This window comes from Bombus huntii, chromosome 5 (assembly GCF_024542735.1).
Source record: "Bombus huntii isolate Logan2020A chromosome 5, iyBomHunt1.1, whole genome shotgun sequence".
NCBI classification, from domain to species: Eukaryota; Metazoa; Arthropoda; class Insecta; order Hymenoptera; family Apidae; genus Bombus; species Bombus huntii.
The window spans coordinates 14,197,330-14,219,159 of NC_066242.1; the positions used below are offsets into that span (position 1 = coordinate 14,197,330).

Here is a 21,830-nt window from a genome sequence, read left to right on the forward strand (position 1 = left end):
AGCGTGAGTTGAAGGGATAGCGGTAGATTCGAGGCGACCGCTGCTTCGAATCGAATAACGGAGCTACCCTCGGTCTGCTGCCTTCTCGGCGGAATAATAAGGACTCCATTCTCTCGAGATCGAGAAAATCGATCGCACCCTATCACGTCCATCGCGCATTATTGCCGCCGCCTGTTTCCGACAACTCGTCCCCGCCGTTGGTCTACGCCTGATTGTGGCCACGCTTGACAGACCCATCCCGGTAGGTGTTGCCTTTGGTACTACTGTTCGCGATGGTGTACGTATCATCCGGTTACTCCTCAACTTTTCCAGCCCCAATCCAGCAAAAGAAGCAGACCACACGCCCGCAGGAATAACGCACTCCCTCGATAAAATTACCTTATCTACTCGACTGTCGAAATTGTCTGTTTCTTTTAGCGAAAAGGTTTGAACAATTTCATTTCTTAACTTGACCGAATAAAGAGCCGAGTTAGAAACTTTTCCCGTAACCGATTGTAACTTGGCAACAATTTTGTAATTTGACAGCAAACTGACAAATCAGCTTCATTATGTGAAAAGGTGGATAAAAGCTTGCATGGTACCATTTTTATGGCTCTTTTAAGTAATATGTAATATGTATCGAACATCTACTGTGTAACGTGTTTTAAGGATTCGATCTTTTCTTTACAGAACATTCATTGAAGAAGACAACGAGCAATTAAATTCAGGTTCGAATATTATTCAGAGTTAAATAGTAGCAAATTATTATTGTAAATTGTCGAATGTAATTATACAATGAAAATGTTTGTATAAATCGTCAGCAGTTTGCGCTAATACTGTTCAGTATCTGTAAACGTTTCGCTCAGAAAGCAATTACGGATCTAATATCTCTAACTGGAAACTTCGCAAACCCTGATAGAATGTAATAATTTGAAAATTTATTACGTAATTTAGCAAGAGATTAGCAGATATTACAGCATCCTTCTCGCCATTCCAATTTAAATCTTGCTGCAGAAATAAATATTTTACCTTGCTTCTTGGTACTACCCTATCCAACTCGATAAACGATTACATACTTATTACGATGTAATCCTTTAATATCTAGGCATTTAATAGTTACACACTTGAATTTCTTGGGTAGACACATACCCATACTCATACATACAAGTACGTTTAGTCTAATCTGAAGATACCCTCATAAGATATAACAGAGCATTTTAATTCTTTTTATGTACACTTAACAAACAAAAGGTGATACGGGACTATGTCCTGTCGTCACGAATGAAAATTAATTTCTATCGGCTTTCGCTGTAGACAGAAATCGTCACAGCATCCTCTAGCTGGAATACGTGACCCAATATGTCGAGCAGGGCTTAGAACAACCCTCTCCTTTATTAAGTTAACCCTATATGCACGAAATCCATCCATTTATATATCCCGTGTGAGCTCCGCTTGTATCTTTGTACGTAATTGTGTCATTTGAGTATTCAAACAAAGTCAAATTAATGATAATGACGAACAGTTTCGGAGATTATGTGGTAACGACACCAATTACATGCAACGAATTTCTCGTTACAACGAGAACGAATTTAACTTGAGATTCATTGAAAGTCGTTAAAAAGAAGCACCAGCCGAAAGCTTCACTTGCAACGCTAAAGCAAACACGATTATCATTTCTTCGCAACTCTAACTGAGATCGTAATCAGTCTTTCGCGATACTAAAAAGCTTAAAAATACAAAACTTTTCCGCAACTCTAATTTAACCGTAATTAATCTATTGGTCAGCCCACATATATAATACATCGACAAAAAAAGAAAAAAGAGATAACTACAGATACTAAAAGCGAGCATAGTGACAAAGTAGTAACGAGAATGATTTTCCATGCTCTGGGTGATCCAGAGGATAGAAAACCATTAGTAGTTGCCCTCTTCTATGGCAATTTGCCGGGCCTCTTCGGCTCGTAGCCTCTTCTTTCTTCGGGCGCAATACCCGCTGAAAACAACGATCATAGTGATCGCTGTCCGTTTCGAAATTTACTCGCGACCGCGACCACGAAATTCGAAAAATCGATGGACAAGACCAGAGACGAATGGTATGCTTCACTCGTGGCGCCAACCTCGCCGTCGATTTTTCAAATCAATTTTCCTGAAACAGGTTGGACACGCGAAAACGCGCCTACCCGACCAGAGACTGTGCCAACCTGCCCGGCCCTACCTACTTATAATTAACATTCACACCAAAAAGTATGCTACCTATCCTACCTAGCCCTATATTTAAAAAATGGCAAAACAGGCACAGCAACACACTCGCTTCACGGTTCTCACACATAACCCGGGCGCAAGAGCCTACACTAGAGAAACGTCCCGGGACGCCTCCGATACCCGAGTTTGGCACACAACCTTCACGCTCTAATTTACATACCATTTTCCTGAAATCGACTGACGTTGGCTACCGACCGTTGCATACAAATTTTTTGCATATTTTGATTTTAATTAGAATTAATTTGAAGCATATTTGAATTCCAATCTCAATTAAATATACATAATCGTGCGTGATTATATGTATATTATTTAAAGAAATAATATTATTAAATAGATGGTACACAGTCTGATATCATTGTAATGCAAAGGCAAGATTAATAATCTGCTGTACATATCTAATAACACTGCTATTGCAAATTGCAATCATACTTCTGGAATTTCTAAGTGTTTGTGAAAATTATAATAAATAGCAAAAGCGACGCAATTCCACACATACACACACATACATTGTGGAAAATACGTCGTGCATGATATACTAACGCAACGTCAGTCGCTGAGAAATTAGGTATTAAGTTTATAATCACCTTGTCTACTACCTATCTTCTACCTAAGTAGCATCTGGACACGTGAGTGAGGTTCTAGCAATAAATATGGAAGAGATTAAACCTGAAAATCCTAGGCTGAAATATGATCAATTGCAACATTTCGTATATTTTGTATCTAACGGCCTAATATTCCTCGACTTTGTAGTTCAATTTTATTTCCAATTTTAACAGCTTTATATTTTACTCATTACTTTAATTTTGCTTTATCTCATTACTTTAATGAATTACTAAACTACTACACAAAAATGAAAAAGAGTTAGGAAAAAATATATTTCTTAAAGAACAGATTAAGATTCGATACAAATAGTATTTATATCAATAAATAACAATGAAATATCCTCAGGAGATTCCTTCATCAAAACACATCTTTGAAAACATAAAAAAGTGTTTGAAACTTGTTTTGATTCTGAAATCTGCCTGTCGCGAAGTGTCTTCTTGCACGTTTGATACATTCTCTGAAATTTGATACATTCATGGACGGACATGATTACAATTTGGTATCTATTGTCTTTAATATATTTCACATGTCAAATTTCACTAAATATGGAACTCAAATAATAAAATTGTTCCATATTATAATGAAATAGAAGATAAAATTAAATATTATTCATGGAAACTCATTAACACTATAATAATTTTAGTCATATGTAATTGAAATCTCTCATAATAACGAAGCCTGAGGGTATCAGACTTTTCTACTACGATATAACTAAATGAAGTTATTTCGTTATTTATTACAATATTCATGTTTTATTTATTAATAAATACGTAATATCCGAGCATTTAATCATTCTACATAATCATATAAACTTTGATTTTATAAATAATTCTATATTCTACGATTTTGAACCATAGATCCATATATTAATTATCAACATTACATTATTCATATCAATCCTTTATATTGAAATACAAAAACACGATGTGCAAGAAAACCTATCCTGAACTAATAAATAAAACACAGACAAGAAACGTTACTACTCACGAATATATTAAATATTCGCGGTCACTATGCTCGTCAAAAATTCTACGTAATACAACCAGTCATCCGTGCCGATTCGGACCTTTCATCCTACGACATGATTGAGTGACCAGAGGAACAAAAATGCCTGCGACTCACCATTACGAAGAACGAAGATACGAAGAACGCTGCTCGATGTCGATGATCCAAGAGTAGTTACTGGGAAGCCCATTAAATAAGATCCACAAAATTCCCCTGAAGAAGAGAAAACTCGAAGAAATCTGTAACAAAACGTGGAATACTGTAATTTGTTGTTAAAAATAATATTGATTATTTGAAAGTTCTAAAACAATTTGAAGTGTTTAAATTTTCAACAGATTTTATTTTTTAATTAATACGAATGAAAGAAAGAAAAATGTGAAATGACAATATTATCACAGACAACTGACGATAACGAAACAAAATGTAAAAGTTATTTCAATTCTTCAACAAAGTCTAGAGAATTTAGGTTGAATTAATGTTAAAAAATTCCTTTAATTTCATTGAAATCAAAAAGTAATTTAACATATTCGAATTAAAAATAGTGATTTGTTTAATCTCACGTATTTTCACCTTAGTCTTCGTAATAAACCATAAAATTATAAAAAATATCATATTACGTACATATTAACTATATTAGAATCGTGAATTATTTGTGAGGAATGTAGTTGCATCAATTGAATACTAAATAAACATGACAACTATCTTATAAAAAGATGAAACAACGTAAAAATACGTTTGCCCTAATGAGAATAAATCAAACGTTACCATATTTCTGTGTGAAGTTGGCGGATCGAATATCGAATAGAAGGAATATCGTCAAACATCATGGCGTCCTCCTAATGCTTCGATGTTTCTCTCGCAATCAACGAACCTGCACGAAAAAGAATCAAAATTATCAAATAAATGTATAAAGGGAACAGATTATATAAAAACAAATAAATGATGAAGATCAAGTTTTGAAAGCTTATGATACGAACTACTAATAAATGTAACGATCAGAGAAACGATCAAAGAAAGAAAGATAATTTAGTTATAAATTATGATATTTTATAAATTATTGAATAAAACGTACGTTAATTAAATAAAGTTAATCGTAGCCTGGATATAAACGGTGAAAGGATGACGACGAAGGTATTACGCAGTTAACAAACGCCATGTTCGGGTGATACATCTTAACGCCTCGATTTTCGACAATAGAATAACCCCCCGCGCAACAGGTTCGCGTCGCAAGCTACGTAATTCGGTGGGGATGGGGCTACGAACACACACGAATAGGATTCGGTTCATATCCTACAGAAACAAATTTTTTCTATTAGATACGTAGCTACTAGATACGTGATGTTTACAGTAAATTTCTTGTAGTTTTTATACGTGTTTATTTTCAGATTGGTCTCAAATTTGACAACATAATCATAATAGTCATGTCTTATTAGAATGTTAATGCAAAATGTTTTATACGATACAAATGGTCATTTCTCGTTACAATGCTAGTGCAAAATATTTTATATCATACACGTAATCATGTCTCATTACAATGCTAATACAAAATATTTTACATTATAGATATAACATATATAAAAGTTTCCTATAATAAATATTGAAATACTCTTGTGAATTACTGTATGTAGAAATACAATGAGTATATATATGTATATATTCACTCTTAACCACCTTCAGTAATCGGATTGGGTGGATATATGTATGTAATAACTCTTCTAAATATATCTCATTATTCTAAATCGCAGATGAATTCGACAATACAAAAATAAATCTAAAAACTATATATTTACCTGATAACTTCTAAATGAACCGTTCTCGAATCTTCTTGCTGTGCTTCTAGTCCAAGAGTTCTACACTTCTACAGTTCTGTTGCCCACCAATATGACATATCGATCGCGAGAAATTTATATCGATTGCGATTGAACATTGCGATATATAATTGCGTATCTTGCCGTTTCATTGGCGCAGTTATCTCTACCAAATATGAGAACATTGCGCGCGCATTTCGTACAGGGATACATTGTCTAACTTGAAACAAAAAATAAAAAACTTCATTCTCTTATCCTTCTCGCCTATTAAATAATACAATTGATTTAGAAAAATATCTGTAATTTTATTTTTTAAAGTTTAATTTAAGTCAAATAAATGTATTGTAATTTTAAGTGTCAATTTTAAGTTTTATTAACTTAATGAATTTAATTTGGTAGTTCGTAATGCCGTAATGCCTCTTCACATCTAAATAATCTTACCCCCCCCCCAAATAATTTCTATTATATATATAAAAAATAGTTCTTCTATTATACATCCTGTTCGAAAACACACGTTCTGTAGTACCGACTATTCAGAAATTGTTACAATTTATAACATGGCATGCCGTTTATTTAAACAAAGTTTTAGTTAAAGCTTGATTAAATGAACTTCTGGTAATTCAATTTTTGTATTTGAATACGAATTACTGTTATATGAATGAAAAATCTTAGGTAATAAGAAGAATCAGTATGATCTTTTTATATAAACTATTTGTCTCACGATAGGTTTAAGGAAAGGAAATTCTACCATATATTAAATACAAGTCATAGACATTAGTGAATAAAATAACGTAAGTAATTAAATTAATAATTGAACTAACAAAATACTTTAACGTAATCTTACATTAGAAGATAAAACAGAGTTGCGTGTGTGAAAATACATTAAACTTACATAGTTAACATATTGTCGTTAACGACTCGGAATTAAAAAATTGAAACGAAGTGACTCGAGAGAAGATAAAATTAAACAAGAAACACATCTTTTCACCCGGGAGATCATATGCATAGAAAGATGTTTCAATATTTCAATGAATGTACATCTTTCACTGTCTCGCAGGGAAATACGAATACTTTGCTCCATAACGTAGATTGTATATATTTTAATAAAGTTTTTATGCAACATTAAAATCATTCAAATGCATGTTTGTAACAGAATTGTTGGATTCACGATTTTCGCAGGATTAGATAAATAAATGTATCCATTCTGCAGAAGATGGAAGCGTAAGAGGATAGCAAGAGGCGTGAGATTATATAAGTGGAACAAGCTAACTCCGTCCACTTTGTCGACATATTTCTTTTGCGAGGAAAGCTTATTTCACGTAGTCTACTCGTAATCCATCCGTTTACTTTAGTAAGGACTGTATCGATCTGCGCTGCGCGTTGCAGCGCGCATTCGTATACGGAATGAATATGCGTCATTTGTGCGTGAGTACATAGGGAGTAGATTGATTGCGATGAATTTCTGATTCAGATCGTTTTCATGGGCCAGTCGTTTAATAAAATATTTATATTGTATTATCAGCTGCAATGCAAAATGCGAGATCTCCTGCGATATGGAGTGGATACACATAATCTTCATAAAATGATTCAACCTCTATCAATACATTGAAAATTATATTAAAAAGAAAGATTTACTCGCTAGTTTTACTATAAATAAGAAATGAAAAATATGTTATGTTCTTTTCAGTAGACAAAATAATTTTCCAAGCGATACGTAAAGCATGGAAACGGTGACAAACTCTGTCAGCTAATTACTTTAACGAGCTTCAAGTGGCATTTGATCATCGCAAGAGTCGGCGACGCGAAAATATAGTCGGCGATGCGATATAGAGGACCAGAACTAGAAGGTGTTACACATCCTACACATCGCTGCAGAAGCGAGAGGATTGTACGTCCTCGTATTTTTGGAAGCGGAATAATGCGTTTGTATTCCTGAATAAGTTTCATGAAATTTTATCATTGCTAGAATTTGAATCTTCCTTTTTGAACGACGTCTGGATGAAAGAAAGTTTGAGATAACTTGGGTAAATTTGGTTAATTTAATTACAGAAGTTACTTCCTCTGTTTGCTTTATGAAAAATTTACTCAGAGCTTTAATTTAAAGAAGAAATATTTGAAAGCAATGCATATTTTGTTTTAATTGCTTTATCTATGAAAAAAGGAAGAATTAGATGCATTGTTATGATTTGCATTCGTGAAACTTCGAACTGACAAGAAATTGTAGTTTCCACGCAACGTTGATAAAAATTATTGAAATATACGAATCGTATATACATATTCCCATATAAATCTTCGTAACATGATTACAGCCGTATTGAATGTTAATTTTTTATGAGTTCTCGGATATTTAGTTAAGTCAACTTAACGTTTGATTTGCTTCTTAATGTATTTTCTTGTAATTATAATGTAAATATTATAATTATAAATATAATTATAAATATTATAATGTAATATTCTTTAACGTGACAACAATAAGAACAAAATTGTAGTTTATATAATAATAATAATAAATACATTGTGCGTGTAACGATAACAGTAACAATGTGAATTCAATAACAACGATATTCAGATAAATAAAAGATATCGTGTAATTTATCTATGCTTATGTCCACCATAAGTACCACCAGAATGATCATTTCCTCCATAATTATGAACTTCCGCGAAGAAACCTCCATGGGGGTGAGAATGATATTTTACACTCCTCATGTTGCCACCAGGTTCGTGAATATGGTACTCTCCTTCGACCTCTTTCCCTGCGATTTAAAATGTTTTTATCAATCATTCTCTGAGAGGCACGCGTTCACTCGAATATTCGTATTAACGATTCAAAGACACAAAATATCCTTATGTCAGTGTCAAATTATTATTCTTTTCGTTGTAAATTGGAAAAAAGTCTTAGAACTCGGGACTGGTCGACAAACAAACTCGCAACTAGTTCTAATTAAGAGGAAGTTCCACTGTCCAATTAATTCAAGGTTCTAATTAAGAGCACGAAATCAAGTCTCGGTACACTTTCTTGTCGGCGCTCGATCAATGTTTTGAGCTTGGCAGTATACGTACCGTCGCGATGTTCCTTCTGTCCATGGTAGTCCTTGGTGTGTTTATCATCCACACCATAGGCGAACTTATACTTAGGATGGGCCTTGTAATCGTGATGATGATGGCCATGTTTGTCTTTCCAACTGATCTCTTCGTGATGACCCACCACGGGTCCAGAAAAGTGATGAAAGGAATACGCATGACCATGACCTCCACCCCCACTGTGTCCGGCTCTATCTACGCCACCAGTGCCTTCGTCGTCTAAAATTAAATGTAGTAACCTTATTTTTAAATTTCAACATTAGTACAATATTTGACCGATATCATACCTTCGTAAAACATTTTTAGTTGAGCACTAGCAAAGGTGATCGAGATCAGAGCAAAAACAACTAAGTTCTGAAAGCGAATAAGACAAGAAAAGAATTGTCAATTTTTAATCTACCCGCTGACGTAGAGCATGCGGTTGGATGGAAAGTCGTGGCAAAAATATCTCGAAAATTAATCGTGAAAATCGAACGCTGGAAGAACACGACAGAAATTCATTTTAATCATAGAGGGTCGCGCATTCTGGGTAGAAAATTGCAAAAGGAGAACCCGTTATCCTTTCTCAGAAATATGAATGATAAGCGGAACAGACTCGTAAAGGCGATTTTCCCGATCGCATAAAGACTTCTAGAACATGCTGCGTTTTTACTTTACGATTACGACTTTGTAATACTTTGTCACGGATCCCGTGATTCGTTTTACGGAACGTCGCCCCACTCTTTAATCAATAACATCGGTGAAACTTGAAATTGGAACGATCGATCGCATTAGACCCGTCTGCCAGCATTCCTTCGTTCGACGAACTGTTCAAGTTGCCTGCGTTGTAATCCTTGCTTAATTGTTTCTCAACGAATTTGTATCAAGTAAACGTGTCAATAATCGCAACGCCAACTTTCACCAATAATCTCAAGTAAGACGTAATGCGTTCACCGCTACTTTCCAACACTTGTATCCTCTGTATTCACCTGTATCAACGCCATATTTGCTCCTTTGGAGGATCACGAATAGACTGATTATTGGATCGCAAAAATCCTATTTTATAAGAGCGTTCAGCTCACGAAAGAAAGAACTCATTAAAGCATTAATTTATTTGTCATAGCTTGTCAGTGATTTCAATAGAGTGAGAGGCAAAGCTAGTATTGCTCGCTGGACCGAATGTTTTTTAAAAGTTGCCGTTACAGTTCTAGTTTTCGTCATAGCCAGCCACGGATTGACATCGAAATTATATTGTGATGTAAAAGCTTGACAAAAATGCATTTCGAAACACTTGGCGAACCAAGAAATTCAGGTTTCCTGTTTCAAAATACCTTTGCAGAGGCGATTTCATGGTCCGGATATACAAAAAATCGATTGAAACGATCTGCTAACGAAACGCAAATTTTTCACTTGAAACTTGAATCACACGATCCAACCGATGATATTCACGCATGTCGTTCATAAACTTGAACTTTAATTCGAAGTTGCGCTCGTTATTATCCAAATTCAAGTATATGCAAATGCATTATCGATACTTTAGTAGATTTAATCAACACGAAAATCTGCGATAATTCTAGAATTATAGAGCTACAATTATTCCCACGTTGACTCTGCTCAATTTCATTGAAGAAATCGTCCTATCATATATTCGATCAATAACGTAAATTAGACTGTCAAGATTAATGAGTAATAAATTGCGTGTTTTCGACGATAGAGCGAACGAGTGTCAATATGTCGCCTGAATAGCCGCATCCCAGCATGGCAATACAGTTTATTGTTGAATTTATTGCATTTCCGCGCAGCATTCGCTCGCATGATACATTCATTCCTGACTGAATTGTAATCTATCGATTCGATGTAAAGTCAAATACCCTCTCCTCCTTTCTCCCCTCTCTCTAGGAATATATCTCTTTGATTTAATGATTATCGCCGTTGTATGTTGCTAATGTATGTTGGTCAATGAAATATTTTTGACGAATTGCCTTATGAATTATTAACGAATTTATCATCGAAGTTGCATTAACGTTACGTTTATTGAAAATCCCATGCCATTATGTAAATGTATTTTAGGAACGCAGATGAAGCTACAGTTTTCTAATTCGTCAACCTTTCATGTACCCTTTTTGTTTCCGGTATCGGAAAAAGATTATGCACGGTCTGATGATTAATTAGGATAGGGTTTCATGCGACAATAATACTCAACTTTATAATATTTTCTGCACAGTGCATATCTCCGTGAGGCATATTTTTCAAATATAGTTTTTCTCGTGTTTTAGCTAATTCTCACACGATTCGGCAATAACTCGATGATTTACGAAACAGGTTTTCGGAACTAGCGACAAAGAAATTGAGTAATGTTTCTTTTAGTCGTCAAAATTGCGTAACTCAAGGGAACTGCGCGTACGCCTTTACTCAATGAACTTTAGAAATTCAACAGTATTAATCTGTGGCTTGACAATGCAAATTGTTCATTTAAATTTCCGTGTTGCGGATATGATATTTATCGCTTACACGAATTCAAAGTTGCACATCAGTTACAAGCAAATTCGTTATTAATTCAGACGCTTGCGAATTACCCGTGAAACTCGCGATGGGTACTATCGTTACCGAAACTAATATACATACATAGTTTCTGGTGATTACCAACTATGTAATAGGAACTAAATAATTTACAATACCAACGTGCCATGTACATATATTTGAACAGAAGTTATTTGATTTCAGTTTATTGACTGGGAAAACTTTCTGCATCTGTAATGTCAATGTTTGAGATTATAATCGGAAGGAGACAACAAAGGAGACTTTGAAATTAATTACAGGTTTTTGTTAACATTGTATTAATTACAAAACTGTACATATTCTTGAAAACGTAAGCCTCTCGCGCATCGATACACCTAACAAGATGATTTAAAATTAAAAGGTTAAGGTGAATGTAGTGTAAAATTTACCGATGTTAGGATAACAAATATTAGTCTTACAAGGTATTAGTGACTGATACTTAATTTGACATAATACTAATTAAAGTTTGCGTATACGTTAACATTCACTAATTGAAAATTGGTTTATCTACAGAAGAGCCTCGTCTTGACAACCATGTCGTAAGAAATACGTGGGCAAGGTGACGTTAGTGCAGGGATTAATGAGTTTTGAATGGCATGTGTAGATACAGGTGCGGTCCATGTTCCCTCGGAAGATATTATTCCAGACTCTACGTCGGAGCTGAAAATAAAAGCATTTCTCACTTTAACTCTAAAGATATCGACTGTCGAAATTGAAAACTTCGATGTCAAAGTGCACGTTGTATCGTTGTATTGGAGAATTACAAGTTACTATGATATAACATTTGGAATCTTACGTCTTGAGAACAGGTGAATTGTAAAGAATAAGAGGATTCACGGGTGGCGGTCTAAGGAGAACGACGTCAACCCCGGAGGATTGTAGTTCGCTTTTTAATGCTTCTGCGGCTCCTTCTACAGCTTTTCTGGACGCACTGTACGCCACCAGTCCTGTTCCAATTTTGGTACCGTAGCTTGTCGTGGAATCGCCCAAGAGAATGATGCGTCCTTCGAAAGAAAAACGTTTTTTATAACTTACCATGGGATAGAAGATCTTACGTGTATGTTTTCAACTTTAAAATTGAAACAGACCTCTTTTTGCGCGCAAAAGAGGAATGAACATTCTCGCGGTCCTAAGTGGCGCCACTAAGTTATGTCGTAACATCGATTCCCACGCGGAACTCGGTTGTCTCTCTATGGCACCTGATAGGGCCAAACCGCCAGTGTACACGATTGCCCAGAGACCTGTAGTCGAACAAAGTTGGAACATCAGTGTAAAGTAGAGAATTTGGACAACGCGACAGACACAGCGAAGATGGAAGTGCGTCCTTGCGAAATTTTTACCAGGTCTAATACAGATGTTGAACGCTAATGGGACCTTAGCAATGAGAACTACAATCTGCTTCAAGAATTTGCTAGAGAAAGGATATTGAAAAAACAGGAGGAACGATACATATCGAAGTATCAAGTCTAATATAATTGCGTTATAAACCGATGTTTGCGAAGATATGGAAAGCAAGAAATATGAATTGAAATAGATTCATTTCCTTCGACAGGCGGTTGCCAGTAGCCGTAGCTTGGATTTGTTCTTTTTAACCAAGCACTTTTTAGGAAATCGAAAAATTTGATAGCTACCAAATCTTTGCGGTTAGTAAATTTGAAAGCTTTATTCCACACATCTCTGCTATATGTGATCCGTTGTCTTCGTGTCCCAACTATACGATGGAACTCGGTGAGTGTTATATCGAGATGGATAACTGACCGAAATCATTGCGAAAGCAATTTTCGATCTTACGTCGATGTTATCATTTACATCTCAGGCTACAATTTCAATTTGAAATTTTAGCATAACTTAAATATTCTTTATAAAATTTCGCACGCGCCTTTAGATTCGTATAATTAAATAACACGGTAGCGACTTAAAGTCGAAATGAATAGCCTGGAGCACACAGCTGGCCATTGATGAACGGTAGTGCGAAAAGTTTCTGAAACAAAACTCGAACACCGTGCGAAATTTAATTAACTTTCCTTCAAGATAACACGATTTTTGGTTAATTAAGTATCCCATCTGTTCGTTCAACATCGGCTAGAGATATTCGTTAAAGGGTCTTCAACATTTCTTTCGAAATATGACTCAAAACTATCGACGAGGGTAAGTTCAGTACTTTGTAAATGAGATTGTAACGAATAGATCTATGAAAAAATGACTGGGATCGAATAAAGAATGGAGCGTGTCCGATCTTCGCATTAAATCAACAATCGCTTGCCATCTTCGCCAGCCGGAAGTTTCGCCCTAACTGCATCCAAACAAGCGCGTAAACTGTCCTCCCTCGTTGAGTCCAATTCCAATGGTACGATTCGACCGCGAGCACGTACTTCCGGATCTTGTGTGTTCCCTTGAACTGTGTTCGTCGGATCCTCCTCCCTTTCTTTCTGTTGTTCTATCGCCCTAACGATTTTCATTGATGGTGAATTTCCAGAAGGATCCAATAGACCAGCAAATACCTATGCGACAATTGATCGAGCTTACAAAAAGGATATTTCTATGTAATATCGTCGTTAATTTCTTTAGAAAGAAAAATGATCGCGCAAAGTATAGAGACACAACGGGTATTACCTTGTAACCAGCTTCGTAAAGTGCAAGGGCGATCTGCAGGCCTACGGATGTATCGCAGCTGGTCACGAGTACATGGAGTTTGTTACGAGTCTCGTACTCATCGGTGGCGTTCCTCGATTGCCGCATTAGGTAGGCCAACAGGGCAGCGGCTATCGAACAGAGAGCTAATATTTGTAGGGCCAAAATGGCCCCAGTCTCAGCATCCATCCTGCCAAGTAATATTCAATCTGCAAAGCAGAAGTTACATCTCTATTACGGTACAATTCAAGCCAGATCATACGGATCATTCCACTTCCGCAATGCGTCGAAATAGTTTCTCATAGCTGTTATGGTACAACTTAGCGCTAAATTTCATATTGCAGTTTCACATACTAATATATTTACAACCTCGATTTCACCACTTCGCATCATTCGAAACATACTGTGTATTAACTACGTCTGAGTACGTAGTTCAAGGATAAATATGCTAGGGAAAATTACATCAGTTTCTTCTCACATCCGCAACATTAATTAACAAATCTATGGACTTCGAGTCATCGAACTTAATGAGAACGTGGATGACATCCGCGTCTCTTACGATCCATAATGTTTATGGAATTTTATAAATTTGCTCCCTTCGATTTCATGATGCTAAAATTTCAATCTCATTGTACAATATCTTTCTACGATGAATTTACTCCGTACACATCGATATTATTTGTATCAACGTTTTCGATAGCGGCACGCAACCCGTATAAATCCACCGCGAAGCGTAATTCTGTGCACGAATGCCGTTGACAGCCGATCAATCAATAATGATGCCATAAGGCATAGTATATTTAACCTAGACCCGCGACAACGAAATTGCTGCGAAATGGTCGGACAGCGACGATACAACAAATCAAGGATTTTCACGCGTATTGTCAACCGATCGTGTTATTTCATTCCATAAAGAATTGCTGATGGCCTCGGTGTGTTCATCGATTACTGACATCTCGCAGTAGTATTTCATACCGGTGAGACATTATGTAGTTTAACTATCTCCTGAGATAAAATATATTTCTCGACTACATTAAGGTGTAGTCGAGAGTAATGCCATTTTATAATAACAACGTGAAAGTAAATAGATTAGAAATCAATTCTCCGATGCATTGCTATGCAAAGAACATAATTTTTCTCGTTAACTTCCATATTTTCAGAACAACGAAGAACTTGAATTTCTTTTTCTTTTAGAAAGTCTATTTCATGTTTCACTCTGTAATTGAATTCTTTGATAACAATTTGACGATATAACGATACTCTAAAAAATTTTATCAAAAAGATTTCACGGCAATATTTTTTTCAATATGGTGCAAAATGTTGTGAAGTTTCCCAATACTAAAAGCCTTTCTAACTAACAGGTATATACACGTTGGATGGAATTCAATTGAAGATACCTTTTGTTTCCATTATACTGTTAATAATACAGAAAATAGAAAACGGAGATTTCACTTATTTGCGACGAAATAATTGCAGTAAGTCGTTTATAAATAATTTTTCCTCAAATTATTCATGAAAAGGTACCTGTTAGTTGGAGAGATTTCTAACCGTAAAATCAAGGAAGTTTTCGCGAACGAAATCATAGAAAGGAAGAACTCGTATTTGAAATATAATGCAATAAATTGTAATGATTCAATAACGTCGGGAACGTGTCTACGCGAGGGTATCACGGCGAAACACATCGCAAATTCTGTTTTTCCCGCGAAAAGTGAAGGGCGATGGAAAGGTTTTTGCTCAACGCAATGACTCGCCTTTCTAAAGTGTATCTGAGTTCAGCGAGGCGTGGTTTAAAGCCGCTTCTATTTTTCTTCACAGCTGACCATCGATCGTCATCGTTGCAACAAACTTTGTTTTGATTCGTAAAGTTGAACGTAAGTCACTTTCAAATTTCACAATTATGAAAATCACTGATCAAATATTCATCGATTTTTGCAAAAAAGATATTTCAAGATATTAATTTTAAGAATCGTGACAGTTTGAGCAACGATCAAAGGCCATTTGAAAAACTAGACGCTATAAAGTACGATTGCAAGTATGGACGTATATAATTGCGATTTTCAACTGAACATCACATGTAATTTCTTGAAGTAATTTGCGAGTATAATTTATTTGGAATAAAACCGATTTGAACTGTCGGTAGATTTTCGTGTCAGTTATCCATTCATGAAAATGGTCACGTATCGGAATCGTCTCTCCTCTAGGGCTCGTAAAAATCTCGAGTTCCCGCGAGCGAGTAGCCGCAAATGCTCACCTCTTGTATCGAACAATATACCTAGAAAGCGTATCGTTGAAAATTACACTCGGCTGATGCTCGGAGTATTCAGAGAGGTATTTGGTTTTCAATGATAAGCTTCGATTTCAAACGGAATATGAGAGTTCACTGGCTGATGCAAATTATTTGAGGAAAGTGCGTGGCGATTACACATGATAAATTATATTTTTGTCATCTAAAAGCTAACGGAAATACCATGTGACCAGAGTTAATACTTTCGAACGCTTCCATTGGTATCATTGATTGCAACTGATGCATTATTTTTGTTACATGTGATCGCGCGTCGCTGTGGTAGTAATGAAAAGTCCGAATATATTTAAAATTGATACATTTGCTATAAAATTGCGCGTATTCCGCTTTTACGAATAACGTATGGATGCATGAAATATCTTAATCTGAAATTGAAAAGAGAAACTGTCTTTAGTTTATAAACACCTGCAATTTTTTAAAGAATCTTCGTGAATACAGAGCTCTCCAGATGAGAAGGCAATGGAAATACATATACGCACGAACAAGTTTGTTTGTGCGCCTCGATTGCGTGCCAAATCATGGCGGTTAACTTTCTCTGGAATGCAGGTACAGAAAGAAACCTGCCTGAAAGACAGGTGCTACGAAATTATGGAAGCTTATCCAAGATCTCTCAAATACCGCATCTGTTTTTTTTACAACCTAACTCTCGGTGAAACGTTCAGTTTTTATTTCCTTTCTATTTTTTCTTAATTAATTTATCAATCAGTTATCGCAGAGTTCAAACCTTATTAAGGCGCTAAAATAATCGTTCGCGCTATTTTATTCATCATTTTATACAGAGCAGGAGATAAGCAGGAGAGTATGCGTAGCATTCGAAATTTGTAACTAAAAGAAAACATTATACGCGTGAAAATAGTATAGAGGATATTTTCGATTTAAGAGAGAAAGCAAGTGTCAATATTTAAACTCACGTGCTGCATAAATGATAGGAATTTGCAGGGATGCACAGACATCGTATACATTTTATCTAGAAAGGTAGATAAAATTCAAGGTTCGTAAAATAAATTATTCTTCTTCTTTCGACTTAATATTATAAATTAGCAGTATCGTTAATAATTATACGCTCCCACAATTTCATTCGAGCGAAACGAAGTAAAAGGCAAGTCGAACTGACATTTATTTGCAAATTATCTCGTTCGGTAGATCCATAAAATACTTTCGTTATCGAGAAAAACTGTTTCATTGCTTTATCGCTGTTACACTGAAACAAAATTATTTACACCTTTCGTTCTGCATCGAAACCGAGATGGATATAAAAAAGATAACATCAGTTGTGAGCTGAAGCTTAAAAAAGGACACCTACTTTGCTACCTTCTTTATCAAACAGCAACTACGATCATGATGTCATGCCAATAAGCTGCTATGTCATGTCTATTAATCGCTAATGCTGCGTGAGGTATGTACCAGCTGGAATGTTGGCAGTTACACGAAATACACGTATATGGGTGTTCTAGACACGCGTTTAGGAGCGGCAATACACAAGTATCGAGACGGCCAGAATGGGCCTGGACCTTCGTATCTACGGTATGTATGGACGAATCACATTTCGTGGTCGCATTATCGAATTGCAGGAGTTTATTCGCTCGTACTAATTTCGATGGGAATGTAGAAATATCGATTAGAGGCTTGGCCTCTCCTCCGTGTGCTCCTTCTGATCTAGAATCTTGCCCAACAATCCTGGGCTCTCTGCGCCCGCGCGATGGAACATTGCAACGTTCCATTGCTTGACCGATAGAAATCTTACTAAAATAATTCCAATGAAAAGACTCGAATATGTCGAAAGTTATACGCGGTTATTAAAACTTGGCGATTGCGGAATCGGAATATTCTCTCGTCCTCCAAGCATGAAATATTCAAATTAATATGTACATATGCATCGTGGTTCCCGCTATTTTTATGTAGGCGGTTGAATCCCGCTAGAGAATTAACCTAGTCTGTGTTCGAATCGTTCGAGGAAAGCACGAAGCTTAGCGCGCGATTTAACGGAGTTTCCTGGGCAACCAGGCGGCTCTTTTCTTTATGATCGTAAGAAATATTAGCGAAGGACTGGCATTCGCAGCGCTGAAACCGTACATCGCCGTGTAAGCAGCGGCAACTAACAGTTGCGTAGATACATCCAACAGTACAGATAAACGTGCAACGGTACTCCATGTTGACCGCGAGTGACCGCGTGGAAAAGTTAAATGCTTGCGGTCCGCAAATATCATTCGGTTGCTATTTGCATGATAATCATCGCAGTGTTTACGTGGCACTGTGCTTTTCCGTATATGTTACGTAACTATGGAATGCTTATAGCTGAAGATCAATTGAAGAAAAAGTTTCCCGACGTTAAATTGCCCGTGCAAAAGTAATGAAAAAGCCTAAATAGATTAAGTTATTGGTTACGCAAGTAGTTTAACTAAAACGATACGTGACGTCGGCCGTGGCAATTATATAACAATATCGCGAATCCTTGGAACTTTATTTTATGAGCTCGCATTTATGAGCTCGCACCTCGTGGACGTGTACATACAGACATCTCATTCATATATTAGCGACCACATGCCACGATACCCGCTTAGAAAGTTTAGGCCAAGCACTTTTCCTGCAGTTCATTGGAAAGCTGAATACGATTTGGCCATCGAGGAACGAGAAAAATTGCGTGGCACTGTAGTTCCCCTTTTTGTATGCATAAATTTCCAACGACTGAAATTTTCTTATCGTAATCGTTAAAACAAACACGAATCTGTTTAAGCTTGCATATTTCTGCGCCAACATTTATCGGATTCTACACCTTCATGCGAATTCAATGAGAATTCTGTAAGCTTCTACGAACGAAAGTATCGTTGCAGCGTTGCACGAACAACTCTTTGTTTCGATTAGCTGTTAAGCGAAGATCGTTGCTTCCGCTTCGAAACCTGCGATTATCGTCGCTGGCGAACCATGTCAACGGAACGAGATGGTTGCTAAGATGTTTGGTCGATCAACAATGTAAATAGTTGCAACATTTGCAAGAGTTCAGAAGTTTTTATAATTTTTTATATAAAAAAAGAAACTATGTTACTAAAAAATAAGTAAAAATAAAAGATTTCAAAAGAGTGACACCCAACAGATAGTCTCGCTCGACTTTCGAAAAACAAGATAAGTTAATAATATGTACATATCGCTTACAATATTTTTGCCCGAACGCACAAAGAACGGCTTACAATGATCGTTTAATGTCCATGTTTTACTATATAATTTTTTACATGTTACGCGCCACTCGGTTTCTCGATTCACGCTCTGCTTCACCCTTAATCAATTTATCGCTTCATTGCAATTGTAGATGCGACGAGTATAATATTAATCGTAAAATCTTTATTGACGTGCCGTTCTCACCACGTTTGATACATTTAAGACTAATTTTAATAACTGTGTTCGACGATAGGTTTGCTCGTTAAAGCTCTTAAATATGCGAAACAAATACGATCATATACATGGATATATTTCCTTGAAATCTGAATATGTCACTGGACAGATACCATAAAGGAGTAAACGGAAAGATAAATCCAGTTGATTATTGTGATTTAGCATGAATATTTCTTCTTATTAAGTGGCAATATTCTCAATAAAAAAATAATAATAAAGATATTGTGTCAAAAGCAACACTTACTTGAATTTGACAGAAGAGTTGTGGACGTCGAGGTCAAGTACTTAGTCACGTCACTTTGGTATTCGATGGCCTCTTGTCAAGAAATTTCGGCACACTCGAAAACAACACAAAGTGAGAAAACAGCGGATTTACGAGCACTCGAAAGTACCGGCGAGCGGCAAGCCCCGACGCGTGTTTCTACGGCACAACTGGCTTTCGAGAATTCCCGCTTGGAATGCCCACGAGGACGAACGGTATAAGATGCTTCGACGTTGGCTGTCTCGACAAATGGAAAAGGCACGGTCGAAGCATCTTCGCCGCGCCTACAATTATGTGTCCGTGTCTATCGCTCCTCAATGCTCTTCGACTTTCAATTGCCTACACCTCCGTCAATGTTAATTTCTAAAGAACGGGCTGTTTAACGTACCTTGAATTTTCTTCAAATAAATCACGAGTTTTTCAAATTAGTTTGAAAATGACTGAATTATTACTTATTTGATGTCAAGTCCGTGTTTCACTGTGAAGGAAAGTGACGAACGCGGAGAAATTTCTTTATATTACGTAAAAACACTTGTTCCGGTTATGCTGAAATACGGAATACCTAAATTTACGGCAAGGGATTTTAGTGATTTAGGAAAAAATTAATTTTAATTTGCTTAAAGTAAAGCAGGTTTACGACTTTTCTTTTTTATTGCCACGCAGATATAGTGGATCGTCTTTTATTCGTTTTCTCCGCACAAAATAAAATAGAATGTGGCGACAGAATTTCTGAAGACATGGTCACGTAATCAATTTTGTGGGGGAAAAATGATGGCTTACTGGAGGCTTAATGAGAATGTCGCGTCGGTAGGATTTGAAATTACGTGGATCAGAGAAGCTCACTAGGTAGGCGTAATATGCAGCATCGACAAAAAAGATTCGCTTAATATCTTGATCTCTTTTATAGCGAAATAATACTTTAATTATTCTTTTTTCCTTTAATTATTCTACTCGTACATTTCTTGCAACATTCCTCGACGTGTTAACAGCTTTAAACATCTCTGAGACGTCCTCTTAAAAAAAGATATCAATTATCTCTAAATTTATAGAAGCCACCAAATGCATTATTCGAAGAAGCACTAACGACTACGAGTTGCGGAACGTGTTTTTCATTTCATTCAGTTAATCTATCGTCATATCTTCCGTCAAGCCCTCTACAAAATTCTGGTCCGCAATGACCTACATACTACTTGATCGATTAATTTTCCTTTGACCTCGTTCTTTTTGCAAATTATGAGGTATTTGCAAATCGTAATACGATAAATGATGAAGCAACAACAGAAATATAATAATGGAAGATCTAAATTATGGAATTAACAGAGTATTAGAGAGGTTATTATTAATTTCACGAAGATAACAATTACTATTCGAAGGGTTGGTGCAGTAAATGGCATTATTGTTAATAAAATATCTTATTTTATCGCATGCACTTTCGATGCCATCCACTGCAATGAAATTTATACAAATACGTATCCGATGATGATTATCTTTGTCGTACATAAACATTTCATACTTCTTATCTACAATGAATTTTATAGAGTAATTATAAATCTTAAACGAAATAGTACAACCATCGTATAAATTTCAGTCACGATTAACCCCTTTCAGCACTGTGTCATCGTGTGACAATGCTGTACGCAGTCAGAAAATATTCGTTTCGTACGGCGACCGAATATTAATTTATCGAATAAGTTCATGCGTGGAATTCATACTAATGATGTTCATTGTCTTATAAAGTTAAATTAAACTGAAGAAATTAAAACAACGAGATCAATGTTGCATTAATATTATTCGAATAAAACATTGCGAAATATTAAAATTTTGATGAATACGTAATATCAGGAAAATATTAATAATAGGGTAATATAATAATATATTCAGGAAATGGTACAAGAACTGTTTAGCACAATAACGATAAGTTTTTCTTAATTCTGTAATTATCGTATACATTATAGTCGTATTGTAGTAATAT

The 21,830-nt window shown here is 35.9% G+C and overlaps 2 protein-coding genes across 2 annotated transcripts; both read right to left on the minus strand.

Moving 5' to 3' along the window:
* Positions 1–673: 673 nt before the first annotated feature.
* On the minus strand, positions 674–11,257 carry LOC126865940 (adult-specific cuticular protein ACP-22-like). The gene is made up of 5 exons (XM_050618910.1): positions 9,707–11,257; positions 9,026–9,092; positions 8,718–8,957; positions 5,606–8,410; positions 674–5,574 (listed from the first exon to the last, which is right to left on the minus strand). Exons 1-4 carry the CDS (start codon positions 9,719–9,721, stop codon positions 8,250–8,252), a joined length of 483 nt encoding a protein of 160 aa, XP_050474867.1. The 5' UTR covers positions 9,722–11,257; the 3' UTR covers positions 674–5,574; positions 5,606–8,249.
* Positions 11,258–11,396: 139 nt separating this feature from the next.
* Positions 11,397–21,725, minus strand: LOC126865936 (D-beta-hydroxybutyrate dehydrogenase, mitochondrial). Its single transcript, XM_050618903.1, has 6 exons — positions 19,841–21,725; positions 13,890–14,116; positions 13,540–13,777; positions 12,365–12,517; positions 12,073–12,280; positions 11,397–11,936 (listed from the first exon to the last, which is right to left on the minus strand). The coding sequence occupies exons 2-6, from the start codon at positions 14,094–14,096 to the stop codon at positions 11,780–11,782; spliced, it is 963 nt and encodes a 320-aa protein (XP_050474860.1). The 5' UTR covers positions 14,097–14,116; positions 19,841–21,725; the 3' UTR covers positions 11,397–11,779.
* Positions 21,726–21,830: the final 105 nt, after the last annotated feature.

Coding starts and splice junctions, on each gene's coding strand:
- LOC126865940 (XM_050618910.1), bottom strand. Junction 8,958..9,025: donor ACTAAAAATGTTTTACGAAG/GTATGATATCGG, acceptor ATTTAATTTTAG/ACGACGAAGGCACTGGTGGC. Junction 8,411..8,717: donor ACAGAAGGAACATCGCGACG/GTACGTATACTG, acceptor TTTAAATCGCAG/GGAAAGAGGTCGAAGGAGAG.
- LOC126865936 (XM_050618903.1), bottom strand. CDS start 14,096: ATGGATGCTGAGACTGGGGCCATTTTGGCCCTACAAATATTAGCTCTC. Junction 12,518..13,539: donor ACTTCCGGCTGGCGAAGATG/GCAAGCGATTGT, acceptor GTTCGACTACAG/GTCTCTGGGCAATCGTGTAC. Junction 12,281..12,364: donor TCTTTTGCGCGCAAAAAGAG/GTCTGTTTCAAT, acceptor TTTCTTTCGAAG/GACGCATCATTCTCTTGGGC.